The sequence below is a fragment of the Priapulus caudatus genome, unplaced genomic scaffold, assembly GCF_000485595.1.
Source record: "Priapulus caudatus unplaced genomic scaffold, Priapulus_caudatus-5.0.1 Scaffold383, whole genome shotgun sequence".
NCBI lineage: Eukaryota > Metazoa > Priapulida > Priapulimorpha > Priapulimorphida > Priapulidae > Priapulus > Priapulus caudatus.
Window position 1 is genome coordinate 256,279 of NW_014577444.1, and position 14,115 is coordinate 270,393.

The window sequence follows — 14,115 nt, forward strand, 5'->3', positions numbered from 1 at the left end:
CCCCGCTGAAAAAACCCTAGCTACGCCACACTTTAACGGTTATTTACATTTACTAGGATTTTATTAAATTTTTCCCCAAAATCTGTCGGTGTCAGCTTTCCCCCCTTGGGGTCCTCCTCCGCCCCGAGGCCACGGCCCTGGCCACTAACACATGGCTCTCTCATTACTACCTGTCCAACAGCAGTGATCTGACGGGCTGGGGAGGGCCGAGCATGGCCAACGTCTGTAGCTCAAGCAGCCAGTAGAGGCCGTCGCAGTCGCCGTCGTCGGCGCTGTTTCCCGTGTCCTTGTCGCCATCGGGGCTTGAGCGAATCGCCTCGTCGGCGTCGCCAGGCAGCCGGCGCGTCACCTGACCCGCTCCGCTCGTCGGCGCGTCCGTCGGCGCGTCCGTCGGCGCGTCCGTCGACTCGACAGTGGCGCTGTCGTTCGTCTCCGATCCGGCAACGCGCGACGGCAGCGCCGCCGGTCCTCGTAAGGAGCGACGATGGTGCCCCCTGCGCACCGATCTCTTGCCGTGCTTATCGCACGCGACCAGTAGCGTTGGCTTTGCGCATGCGCCGGCGGATAAAATGCAATCGCTACACGCTTCGTTGCTGTCATCACTCAGATCTATCTCGAATGCCGTGTACATTTCAGAGAGCGGCAAGCCCTGCGCGACTGTCGGAGGAGACCGCGATGACATCATCCGTCCCAGTGACAGCGATGACGTCATCCGTCCCGGTGACCGCGATGGCGTCATTCGTCCCGGTGACCGAGATGACGTCACCTGACGCGGTGACTGCGATGACGTCATGTGTCTCGCACGCGACGAAGCCCCGGTCCGCCCGGGGAACCGCAGTGACATCCTCCGTCCTGCCGCCGCGTCCGTCGCTCTAAGTTCTGCGTTACCCAACGACGTGACGCCGCGCTCGCACGCAAACGAATGTCGGGCGCGCGGTGAGTACGGCTTGGCGTGCCTGTCGGTCGAGGGATAGGTGGCGGTGGCGTCGTTCGCGAGAGCGGGGGAGCGAACAGGAATGGGAATTGCGAGGTCAGACGAATCGCACTCGATTGCCGCGCGACGGCCTCCGACGATGTTAACGCAGCGAGACGGTCGCCGGCTGGACGTATTCACAGCGTACGTGCGCGTGCCGCCGAGCGCTACCGAATTCGCCGACGACGGCGGGCTCTCTCGCCTTGTCTCGCCTCCCCCGCTGCCGTTCCCCTCGTCACCCGGGCTCTCCGGCTGCGTGGTGTGCTCGCCCGCCGCCCACCGGTCGCCGCGATCCGCGACGGCTTCCTTCCTGCCGCGATCCCCCCGCCAGAGGTCGCTCTCGACGTTGACTACGTGAACGCCGCCCTCGTACGTGCCGACGAGCAGCTGGTGGCCGACGGCGAGGATCGACGACACCCTCACGTCGCGCTGCTTCGCCGCGTCGCCGCCAGGCGGCGAGAGCGTGCACTCGTGGAGGCAGCGAAGGGTGCGAGGGTCCCACAGTGTCAGCAGGGAGGAGCCCTTGAGGCTGATCCATGCTCCGTCGTCACTCCCCTCCACGGCATGCACCTGGTCGGCTGGACTGCAGGACACTTGGAAGCAGTCAGTCTCCACGAGAGACCTGCGCGCGCATAGGCGCAACGACGAAACCAGGGGCCCGTTGTGAGAATCATCGTAAATAGTTTACATATTAATTACATAATAAATTCAAAATATTATAATCTTTTAAATAAAGTGACGTGCAAATGTTATGATACTTTAGACTTATGATAGTCATTATTATGTTTTTGAAAACGTCGTCGGAAACATCGAATAAGTTTTTGATCCTAGGTTACCTGCCTAGCAGACCTAATCTAGGATAGACATATTGTACATATTATATACCTAATAATATATTAATTGTACATTTACATTAATTATACAATTTATTACTATACATTAATAATTATTTAGATTTATAAATATTAATTTATTATTTTATACAATTAATTATTACATTTATATTTATACATTATTCTAAGTTATGCATAGGCCTATGTGCGTGCGTGCGTGCGTGCGTGTGTGTGTGTGTATGTGTGCGTGTGTGTGTATGTGTGTGGGGTGCATGTGTGTGTGCGTGCGTGTGTGCGTGTGTGTGTAAAGGGCCGGACACACCAGGCGATGCCATCGGCCGATGGCATCGGCGTGAAAATCGCCTGGTGTGTCCACTAAATCGCCGCCGATGCCATCGGGCGATTGTACAATTCATCAGCCAATCAGAGTTCATCAGCCAAGCGCGCTGCGCCAGCTGCGCGCGCAAGAATCGTGCGATGCCATCGGCCGATGCCATCGCCCGATGGCATCGCCTGGTGTTTCCACGATTGCGCGATGCCATCGGCCGATCATCGGCCGATGGCATCGCCTGGTGTGTCCGCGACTGCCCGATGCCATCGGCCGATGGCATCGCCTGGTGTGTCCGGCCCTTAACTGGGGAATGTGCAAGCTTGAGACGAGATACATGTAAAGCATAAGTTAGAGCGGGAGCAAAACAACAGATGTTGCATGGTCGAAGCAATGCGAATCAGTCCCTGATCTGACGAGAACGCCCACCCGAACTCACGGTGAAACTTACTCGGCTTCGAGAATGAATATGCGATTCCCACAACCACACCAGAGCCTGCCGTCGATGAACGCCAGGCAGGTGACGGGTGGCGCTGCGACGCACACGTTACGCAGTACTTTTTCTCCCTGCCAACACGAGGCAATTGCATTTGTCATTCACACTCAAATGGTAATGTCCCGCGTTCTCCTTATGCAATATAATTATGCGAAGCCTTGGCAGAATGTTCGCTTGGTAAACCATATGTGCATATATATATATATATATATATATATATATATATTGAGAAATCGTTTGACTTCGCGTGGAAGAGGCCTGCTTATCTCGAATCTTCGTGTTCGTATAAAACATATATATATATTTATTTATTTATTTATTATATATATATATTTATTTATATTTAAATATAAAATACACGAATATATTTTTATATACATATAAATACCTGTATGAGAGTTATAGTCCCATCTGCCAAGCCTACAGCCACCATGTCACGGGACACGTACAGCATGCATAGAGGTATGTCCTGCAGTGCGATACTAAACAACGACTGCCTGCAATAACAGCGACAATAATGGGATAGAAATTACATGAACATTGCGCATTTAGTCATTTAATCACCAATCCGCAAACGTATTTGGTTGTATTCATCATTCGAACACCATGAAGTATAGCTCGCGCTGCGTTTCAGTTCACGCAGAGCTGCTCATGGTGAATCGTATATGCTAGCTCTGACGTATTAGAATGGTAGCCCAAATAACCATTCAATTAACATATAAGGCCGGGCACATGATTGCCACAACTACTTTTTCACTAAGTCTATTAGCCCGGGATATGATAGCTCGGGGATGTGATGGCCCGTCGTGGACATCATAGTTAAGTATGAATCGCATTTATGGGCAACCTACTCATATTCATCCTTAGTGCTGAGCATCTGCAGCTTACAGTCAGCCGTGCACAGAACTAATGCTGCCCTCTCGTGGCAGAATGTTGCGCACGTGGTTGTAGCATTTAACTGCAAATAGAACCAATCGCAGATAGCTCCGATAGTAACTAGTATAATATATATTTAACGTGTATAATAATTTTGATAGCTACTACACTACTACAGCACTAGACGCATTCAATCCACACGTACACGCCCACACACGCACGCGCACACACTCGCCTATACGCACGCTCACACACATGCGAACACGCGCGCCACACCGGCACACATACTATGACCAATCACCCACACCTAACCTATATGTTACGTTCACAGTGTATGTATTCTATAGCTGGAAGTTTATTTAATGTTTAATATAGTTTTACGGAAACCAAATAAACATCGCTAACTAACCAATTTGTGTATTTAACCATAATAACTTATTACATTTCGATCTGTTTCGTTGAAAGCCGCGGTGTTCGCTTCTACGTACACTTATTCTGCATATTATGCGAGGAACCTTATTAAATTGAAATCATGCCTGTATGACGCTGCTATAGTTATCGTCGCTCACACGGTACACTGTAGTCTTTCCCTCAGTGGACTCGCTGACCCATATTGTACCTGCAAAAGACATGTACACATAAGTACCTACGACTCGATAATCATTATACAGGCCGCCCACGAAATTGTCTGAAAATAAATGCATCGCCATTTCGGCGGGTGATCGGCAAAACAAGCGTTTATTATAAACTAAACTAATCGTAATTCAAGAGAAAAATTACTGACCGACGGCACCACTTAACTCCTTTGTGTTCATTCATCCACCTTTGGGGTGGTATTTTTAAGATACTATATACAAATGAGATTGGTATGTTATAGTAAACCAGGAGTAAAAATACCAGAATCGCTCATTCTATTATGCTTCTCATGATATCTCATGTTATTGTCATAGCAAGTAATATCTCTGTTTGATCGATTTCTCACAGATTATCGAGAGATCGATCGATTTATCGGGGTCTTACATACGCGACAAAAATTAAACACGGTTATTTTAGATAAAATTTATTTAAGATGAAATTTTGAAAATCACAATTCATATTGTATAGCAAGACTTGATACTGCAGCTGGCAATGACTTCTCCCCGTTCTTCCCCCATAACAATGCACCTTCTTGTTTTCCCTCTCCTGCTAACTTTTCAAGGTTACCTTCGCCGTCAAGGATGGCGCGGTAAGAGTGACTCATGCTGCAGCGCTCTGCCGCCGCGACGCCAGAGCCATCGATGTGCAGCGAGTCGGCCCTCTGTCTGCTCATGGCAGCTGCCTTCTCTCCCAGCAGAAGCATCTTTGTGTAGTATGCCTGTTTCACGGCTATGTCTTTGCGGTTGGGGAATGGTTTCAGCGCCGTGTATGCGATCTGCGAAATGCGTGCGGCCAGCGTGGTTTTGATTATATAAAGACTACATACATATAGTTTACGTGCTCTACATTATATATCACATTAATCACATTATGTATAACTAACGTCAGAGATTTGCATCACATAATAACACCACACATTATATTAGTGTAGTACATTACATATTGTAAATATCTGATAATATAATATATATATATATATATATATATATATATATATATATATATATATATATATATATTATATATATATATATATCAAGAGCGCATTGCAAGCAGCATTTCATAGCATTGCAAGAGCGCATTACGCTCTTGAAATATATATATATATACTCTACTAGTTATTTTTCTACCATTTTTATTCTTTATTGCTCTCTATGTGTTTATATATAAGTTACCTTGCTATACTATAAATTACGATGTTGCATGTCATTCTCGAACAAAAAACGATAATACCATAGACAGTAATTAACTCACCCAGACCCAGTATCTAACGTTCTGTTGTTTTCCCGCTCTATATTTGGTTACCTTGACGAGAGTTTCGGTATCGCAGAGTGACCCTGGCAGACTCTTCAGCGAGCAGATGACGGTGGAGTAGTCGTTAATAGAGAGCAGCTGATATTCGAGCATCGAGAGCACGGCAAGGGAGAAACGCAGGAGAGACTTAGCTCCGTCTATGAGAAAGCAGTCCCACACGTGCAGCATCACCTGGGAAGCATAGAGGTGGCGACATAATTTATCATAAAAAATCTAACATAATAACGTTAATGCATTATTAACAACAAAACTTAACATGGAACATATAGAACATATAACATAGAACCATATTTTAGGGCTTTATCTCTGGTGCTATAGAAACTATAATTATTCGGGACGCTCCACTCAATGGACTTCATTGTTATATACTTAACCGGCTGGTTTGATATGAAGATATAAGTATTTAATTAAATATGACTGGATGGATTGAAATGCCGAGCACATTATTGTTTATGTATTTGGGTTTTAATGCGATAACGGAACCAACTAATCAAACCGACAATATAAATTACGGACAAATTTCTTCCAGGATCTGCATATACGATACGGGAATGAGACTGGAGGTGGGAAATGACAGTGCGAGTGTGACCAACTACATCCGCGTCACTCAGATGTGTGTCGCGTCGCGGCTACGTAGAGCACGCGGGGAGAGACAAAGTCCGACGCGAGACGCGCTTCCTATGTGCAGACGCCTGGACGCCGGCCGCGGCAGAGTAAACAAACAAACAAGCGATTAACCACCGCGTCCAGCTGCTGTCCTTCACGTTAGAAGTGGTGTCGAATGTCGGGACATAGCGAGAATCACGCCGCGACGCGATCCGCAAACTCCAGACTGAACAGTCATTCTACTGTCCGCTCGGCGGCGTGGCCGATCACGGAACGAAAACGAGACACCTAGCTCGGGCATGTTTCCAATGGAGTGTGGCTGTTTTATTTTGATAGTATATATTACGCGCGCGCACACACACACACATACGCGCGCTCCCACCCCCACACACCAATATATATATATATATATATATAATTATTATATATATATTATATATATATATATATATATGTATATATCATGTGTGTGTGTGTGTGTGTATGTGCGTGCGTGGTGTGTGTGTGTGTGTGTGTGTGTGTGTGTGTGTGTGTTGTGTGTGTTGTGTGTGAGTGTGTGTGTGTGTGTGTGTGTGTGTGTGTGTGTGTGCGTGCGTGTGTATGCGTGCGTGTGAGCCAGTTAGTAGGAAAGCGCGCGTGCGCACCTTGTACGCGAGTGGAGTCGTTGTTGTTCCTGAGATCAAACAAGGGAGAGCGGAAACACGATCGTTCTCGCTCCAGCTGCTAAGTACACGAGTCCGCGGCTTTCCGGAAGTCGTTCATTAATCACTCGCCGTCGCGACGTGCCCGGCGCGCATCTTTCCACTCCCCCCCCCCCCCCTTGTTCACGCACGCGAGAGGATGGACCGGTCAACCGACTATAGTTTCCCCTAACGGACTCGAGGGAGGCGTCTGCGGCTTGCGTTGTCAGTCACTCTATCACCGTTGTTCGGTGGCCGTCGTTCGCTCCATCTGGCGCCCGCTGCTTGCTCCTAGGTTGATATACCGGTGCAGTACACTGACGTGCAGTCGAAAGTTTTGTCTTAAAACCCGATCCGCCGGGAGAAGCTATACCTCGTGCTTGCTACTAAAGAGGACAGCGCCGCAGCGACGTCACACCGCCCTCAGTCATCGCTCCGACTACGTAACAGGCGAGAATGGGTGAACAGCCTGCATCGTTCTACTGGCTCCTATTTATCGTGATCGTATCATGCGCTTCTCGGTCGGCTTCGGCTAGCAGCGCTTCGGGTGCATCTAGTGAGAATGATGTGCAGCCGCCGGAGGAGGAGGCTTCGGCGGAGAGCGCAATCGCTAACTATCCGACGTCGCCGAGAGTTCCATGCCGACAGAGTCCGCGCGGTCGGTCTTACCATTCACCACCCTAGCAGCAGTACCAGCAGCAGTGTCGGTGCGACCGAGGCTTCCACTGTCGGGACTGGACAACACACACGCGTCGATGGTAGGCCGAAGCCCACGATCAACCAGGCAGTCGTCGGATGGTGCAATTCTTGCAGAAGGAGATGGCCGAGCTGCGGGGCGCGCAGCAGGAGGAACACGACAAGGTGGCGCTACTGCGAGCACAGATGGAGAATGCCAACAGCTTGTCAACGCACAGGTAATAATGTATATACAAGTAGAATAAAACTAATAGGCCCCCTATATACATATAATAAATATATGCATACTCACACGCGCACGCACATGCACGCACATGCACACACACACACAACACACACACACACACACACACCACACACACACACATATATATCTCAGGAGCTAATAATGACAAATTTGTCATTATTATCTACTGATATATATATTATATATATATATATATATCGACTGCACATTGGCCGAGTGTTTTTGGCTGGCGGTGTCTCATAATGGTAAACACTGATGTCAGTGCTCTCCGTGCTGTTGCATCAACAGGTGTTACCCCGGCCGAGTTTACTGCACACGCTTCGTGGGCGCCCATCGTGCCTAGCTCTCGCAACTGTCACTGTGTTTGTGTCGGGAGAGCGTTATGCCGAGTCTTGGGTGGGGGCTAAAGCCCAGAAGGCGGGGTCCAGCGATATCACTGTCACGGCTCCCGACTCTGTTACCATAAGCACGTACGGTCGTGGCATAGGCTGCGAGGGGCGCGCGACGATGTGAGGGGAGTGCAACGAACTGGCCTGACCGCGAAGACCACGTTTTTTTGACAGGTTTTAGAGATATACGGACGATTTACGAGTAGAGATTAACAGTTTATCGTAACCTTAGATAGTTATCTTGCGTCGTATAGATATCCTTTGAGTATTGTTAGACCTACAGATGCAGCTGCGCCTGCATTGCTCAGTCAGTAAGAGCGAACATACATTCAAACTTTAAACCTATATGTACACACACACACACACACACACACACACACACACACACACACCACACACACACACACACACACTTCACACACACCAAAGAGTCATTCTAGGCAAGCGTCAATGACAGGATTGGCAGCTAACACAGGGCTGTCTATACTCTATTTCCTAGATTGTTAGCTTCCCCAATCAATGACAGATTAAAATTGTGTTTTGTTTACGAAACTAGCACACTTGACACATCTTTGCTTTGTCTATAGCTTCTTCGTGCAGAAGAAAAGAACAACGAGAAGATGTCGACAATGACACGTGAGGTTAGTTGACTGCGCAATCATATATTCAGAGTCAAGTCATACCAGTAGACGGAAAAAGTTCTCAATTATTAATAATTATAAATATGTAACACGTAGTAGCATGAAAATACTATATGATAGCATGCACTACACACACAGAGTACGCGCGCGCGCGCGTGTGTGTGTGTGTGTGTGTGTGTGTGTGTGTGTGTGTGTGTGTGTGTGTGTGTGTGTGTGAGCGTGGTGAGGGCGAAGGCGAGGGCATGCATGTTCAATGTTCATGATAATAGTACTTGTGAAATCATATCTGATTTCTTCTCTTCTTGCCCGTTGGGATTCAATATAAACTTCAGAGTCGGCTATTTTTAGCAAGTTATAAAAATGTTTGGATGTTTTGCTACCGCAGCTGACTCTCCTCATCACCGAGTTCCAGCAGACTCGAGAAGAAGTCGCAGGCAACATTACAGACATCTGGCAAGTGCTCAAAGATCAGGATTTTGAATCGATAAAAGCAATAGGTCGTTTGAACAGCATCACGATGGAACTGACTGAGAGGTTGGTGGCTTAGTTGTAAGAATGCCGTACGACAGGGGCGCATGCGTACATTTGTTACGAATGTGTTTGTTGTCGTTTCGGAACAATGGAAGGAACGAGATAGAGAGATTACTTCTGTGAAAATTTTAAATAATAAAAAAAAAATATATATATGTGCGTGTGTGTGCGTGCGTGCGTGTGCGCGCCTGTGTGTGTGCGCGTGCGTGTGCGTAGGTGTCCATAGCTCAGAGGTCGTTTCATCTGATAAATCCCACTGACGATGATCATGATTGTGCATTCAGACAGGCGACCGACCACAAACAGACGCAGAAGCAACAGGGCATGATGTCGGCGCTAGTCGACCGACTCTCGCTCGACCTGACCGACCTCGTCGGCCAGTACCGCCACAACCTCCCGACGCTCGAGCTCGTCAGCCAACAGGGGGCGCAGCTGCAGGTCATGGGTGAGCAACTCGATCGTCTGCGGGGGCAGGTCGATGACGTCATCGCCGGCGACGACTGGCAGCATGCGCTGACGAAGCGTGTCGACGACAACTCAGCGGGAGTCGAGGCGCTCGCGTACTCGCTGGCGGGCGTCGCCGAGGAAGCGGCCGACGTCGTCGGCAGACTAAACTACAGCGAGGTGAGTTAATACAGTCAAGCCCGTACGTAGTGAGGCGTGTGATACAATCAAGCACGTACACCGCGCGGTGGGCAATGTTGTCAAGCCTGCTCACGGCGAAGTGTAGACTGGTGTCCGTTCTATGTGGTTTAACTCATTAACTCTTTAACTCTATTAGTGCCACCTAAGAGAACCGCTAAGCAAGCGTCCTTTATATACAGGTGTCCGTTCTTTAGAGGTAACCGCTAACACCGATTCGACTCTAACAGGTGCGGCTGGAGGGTTTCAAGCGCGAAGTCGCTGTCGTCGGCGCCAAACTCGACGTCATTGCCGACGACCTGGACACCTTCGAGAACAGTACGTCGCTCGATCTCGAAGGGAAATCAATCGAGATGCAACTGCAGGCGTCGCGCCGCGAGGCAACGGAGCGAGACGTCGCGAGCCTATTCACTGCGCTGGACAAACTCGCCGACGCGCACGAGGCGTCGACGGCCGACGTCGCCGACGTCGTCGACGACGTGTTCCGGCTGCGCAACACGCTGCGCGAAGAGTTGCTGCGCATCAACGAGACGGAGAGAGACGTCGACGCGCTGAACAGCAGCGTGCGCGCGCACATCGACCGCAGCGCCGCCGACGCGGAGCCGAGGAACCGCTACCACAGCGTCAGCTCGCTCGCCAACGAGACAGCCGACGGTGGCGACATCTTCGGCGAGTCGCGATTCCGCGCGTCGATGCGGACCCGACTCGGCGACGTCGAGCGCCGCGTAGGGGCGCTACAGGCGACCTGCGAGCGAGCCGAGACGAACTCGCAACGTCTCGGCAAGATCCTGCTTGACAACTCGGACGGGGAGGCCGGCGATAGCAGCGGCGACGGCGACGGCCCGTTCCCGGCCGCCGACAACGTCATTCCCGTCGACGCGCTCGAGCTGTGGAAGGCCGGCGTTGACACGACGCTTACCAACCTTGAGACGACGTTCTCGGCCGAGCTCGCCTCTCTCGCCGCCAACGTCACACGCGTGACGTCACGGCTATCGAACGTCGACGACGACGAGGAGGAGAGGGACACGGCGAAGGCTGTAAGCGGGCTGGAGTTCTCGCTGAGTCAGATGCAGACAGCGCTAGATGTGCTGCAGATCGGACAGGCGGAGCTGGAGAGCAGGACGCTGAGTCACGGAGATGAGGTGACGAGGCTGGCGAGCAAGGTGCGCGCCGACCAGTACAACCTCGTCGATCTGCAGAACACGATGTTCAACTACTCGCTGCAGGCGTGCAGGGACGTCAACGAAAATCTGCAGCAGAATCTCAAGATATCCAACGTCGAGGTAAGGGGGGGTGGCTCCCTATAGTGTATCACATTCATTTTAGCATCTATCCACCCCAAGATTTACATTGAATGTCCGCGCATATTGTTACTTGTCATTATCATTACTAGTCTTAACCGGGCAGCATATTTGCAATTCTTCACATATATGTTGTTCGTGAGGCCATATATAAGGAAACAAATATGTAGAGAGAGAAAGCGAAAGAACAATAAAGATAGCGTGAGAAGGAGAGATAATGGGAGGCAAGCGAAAAAAATATTTGTGACTGATTTTATTCTATAACTGCGTGACAGCAATTCTAATGTGCGAGATAGCACAGTTGTAGGTCCAGCTACTATACTTCGTCACTATATTGCATGACTGCATACATTCAGGTGAAGTACCACCAATTGGAGAATTCCCTGGAAGAGCAACGAACCAGCATTATACTCATCGGTAACAAAGTCAATGCAATGGCATCCCGCAGTATTACAGACGAACTCAGTAGCAAACTGCGCTCACTCCGGACCGAGGTAGGGGATGAAACGAATAATTTTGTTAGCATGGATTAATCGACATCTGTCTCTATATGTTCGTGTCTCATAATCTGTATTTACTTGTTGCTTCGTAACGCTCACACGTGTCACACTCGTAACCTAGGTGGATTCCGCTATCGATAAGATTCCAAAGGCTGTCGATGTGCTGGAGGCTCTTGACCACCAGGTGGCGCAGTTCGTTTATCAACTGCCCGAGGACTGTAGTATGAGGACAGTGCCAGTACGATACGAGAGCTACAGCAGTGGAGTGTATCTCATCAAACCCAACAACTTAAACGAGTCCGTACGGGTAGGTGTCAAGAATTAAATGAGATAGTATATACAGACTGCTGATAAATTAGACTGCTAGCAGACACGGATACATTGCTCATCAAATTGCCTCAGCACTACATATCGTATGAATTCTTGCTTTTCGTCTTCTCATTCTGGCACTCGTACCTCGCGTTCACAGGTATTCTGTGACGTTGACGAAGCTGGAGACATGTGGACAGTCATACAGAGAAGATTGGATGGGTAAGTAACAACGAAATATGTAAGGGGCAACGTACGATTACACCTGGAGGTAGACATATATAACACCCGTTTTCATGCGTGTCAGTCGTTCTAACCCGTACATTTTTGTGGCTCTTTGATGCTTATTCGAGGGGGGAGAACGACGGAGGAAGTCCATTTTCAGTTTCCCATGTTAAAAATGAACTTGTTTCCAATTAAAAAAATTGTATTTCGCGCGTTCCGGTAACTTTATTTGGTATTTTATCATAATTAAAACTGTCCGATCCGGCGTCCAGAAAATAACCGCACACTTCTTTCTTCGTAGGTCCGTCGACTTCTACCGTACGTGGACCGACTACCGCGACGGGTTCGGTACGGCCGCTGGCGAGTACTGGCTGGGCAACGAGCACATTCACGCGATCACGCGCACGGGCAACTACTCGCTGCGCGTCGACATGTGGGACGCCGACGGCACCTATCGCTACGCCACCTACGAAGAGTTCTCGGTCGCCGACGCCGCCGACGACTACCGTCTGCAGTTGAACGGCTACGGCGGCAACGCCACCGACGCGATGATGTATCACAGCAACATGCGCTTCAGCACGCGCGACCGCGACAACGACGTGAGCAGCAGCCACTGCGCGCGCTTCTACCAGGGCGGCTGGTGGTACACGCACTGCCAGACGACGAACCTCAACGGCGAGTTCAAGGTCGGCATGACGTGGTTCGACCGCGACACGAACGACTGGACGCAACTGGCCAAGGTCGTAATGAAGGTCAGACCGATATAGAGGGTCTACTTATCAAGGTCGTGATGATGGTTAGACCGATATAGAGGGCGTCCTTATCAAGGTCGTGATGAAGGTCAGACCGATATAGAGGGCGTCCTTATCAAGGTCGTGATGATGGTTAGACGGATATAGAGGGCGTACTTATCAAGGTCGTGATGAAGGCTAGACCGATATAGAGAGCGTACTGTTCAAGGTCGTGACGAAGGTCAGACCGAAATAGTGGGGGTACGGACTAGTGTGGTGATCAAGGTCAGACCGATATAGAGGGCGTGCTTATCAAGGTCGTGAGGAAGGTTAGGCCAATATAGAGGGCGTACTTATCAAGGTCGATATGGGGCGCACGTGTGCGTACCGGCGGGGAGGGGGGATCATGATGAAATTCAACTCGATATAGGGCGTAATAATCAAGATTGTGCAAGAATGCAATTAAGCCGATGTAGTGTGTATGTCGACGTACGGTCTTGCTCGTTGTGAATCTCGCAGGCAATTACGAGACGTATTTATGAAATAAAACATATATAGATATTCGTTAGCACCTGTAGAAATGATTCGTAGATATCTCATATATAGATCATATGTGATATATGTCTGTATATGTAATAAAATGGCTATGTGCCAAGAAAAACCACTAAATTTCCTTATTCTTTGTCAAAATGAAACATTTGTAAACGCCCAGTTGTTCTTCCGTTCACAGTCACAAGGTATGAGTATATCTATGCAAACGAGAGTGAATAATAACACAGGTGTTTCTATTCACACCTGAAATAATATATATATATATTGGGAATTGTATAGATTTTGTATGTTCATGTTAACACCTCGTAAACATCATAGCTCTGTCGTTATCTCTTGGACAGGTAAGACAAGCGATCCGTATTCTTAGCTATCATGTTTGGCTCGTGAGAAGTGAAGAGAACGGTATATTAAAATACCAAGTCAACCGGAGTCGTCACCGTGCACTTAGATTCTCTTCCAAGCATTCTCGAATTTCGAATGTAAGCTTTCATGTTTCCATGCTCCTGAGTATCGGAGCGCAAATAGACAAGATGGCGGCGATCGACGTGCTCCCCATCTCTCTCTCTCGCGCGCGCGCTCTCTCTCTCTCTCTCTCTCTCTCTCTCTCTC

General features: G+C 49.1%; 1 protein-coding gene and 1 long non-coding RNA gene across 4 annotated transcripts in view; one reads left to right on the plus strand and one right to left on the minus strand.

The window, feature by feature from the left end:
- The window catches only part of LOC106809779, a 4,101-nt gene extending 3,760 nt beyond the window's left edge, over nt 1–341 (minus strand). The window contains exon 1 of the long non-coding RNA XR_001393908.1: nt 171–341. This is a non-coding gene — a long non-coding RNA (uncharacterized LOC106809779). The remainder of the gene's footprint in view (nt 1–170) is intronic.
- The window catches only part of LOC106809778 (tenascin-like), a 16,103-nt gene extending 2,480 nt beyond the window's left edge, over nt 1–13,623 (plus strand). The window contains exons 2-10 of one of the 3 annotated variants that reach the window (XR_001393907.1): nt 8,662–8,715; nt 9,101–9,249; nt 9,531–9,870; nt 10,119–11,171; nt 11,546–11,683; nt 11,811–11,996; nt 12,159–12,220; nt 12,525–13,051; nt 13,272–13,623. Coding sequence is in view for 2 of the 3 variants with exons in the window: in XM_014812982.1 (XP_014668468.1) it covers nt 8,662–8,715; nt 9,101–9,249; nt 9,531–9,870; nt 10,119–11,171; nt 11,546–11,683; nt 11,811–11,996; nt 12,159–12,220; nt 12,525–12,990 (2,448 nt within the window). In the remaining variant the exon portion in view is untranslated. Of the gene's footprint in view, nt 1–7,571; nt 7,657–8,661; nt 8,716–9,100; nt 9,250–9,530; nt 9,871–10,118; nt 11,172–11,545; nt 11,684–11,810; nt 11,997–12,158; nt 12,221–12,524 lie in introns of those variants that run through there. The other 2 variants (XM_014812983.1, XM_014812982.1) reach the window with 2 other exon arrangements.
- The last annotated feature ends 492 nt before the right edge of the window (nt 13,624–14,115 follow it).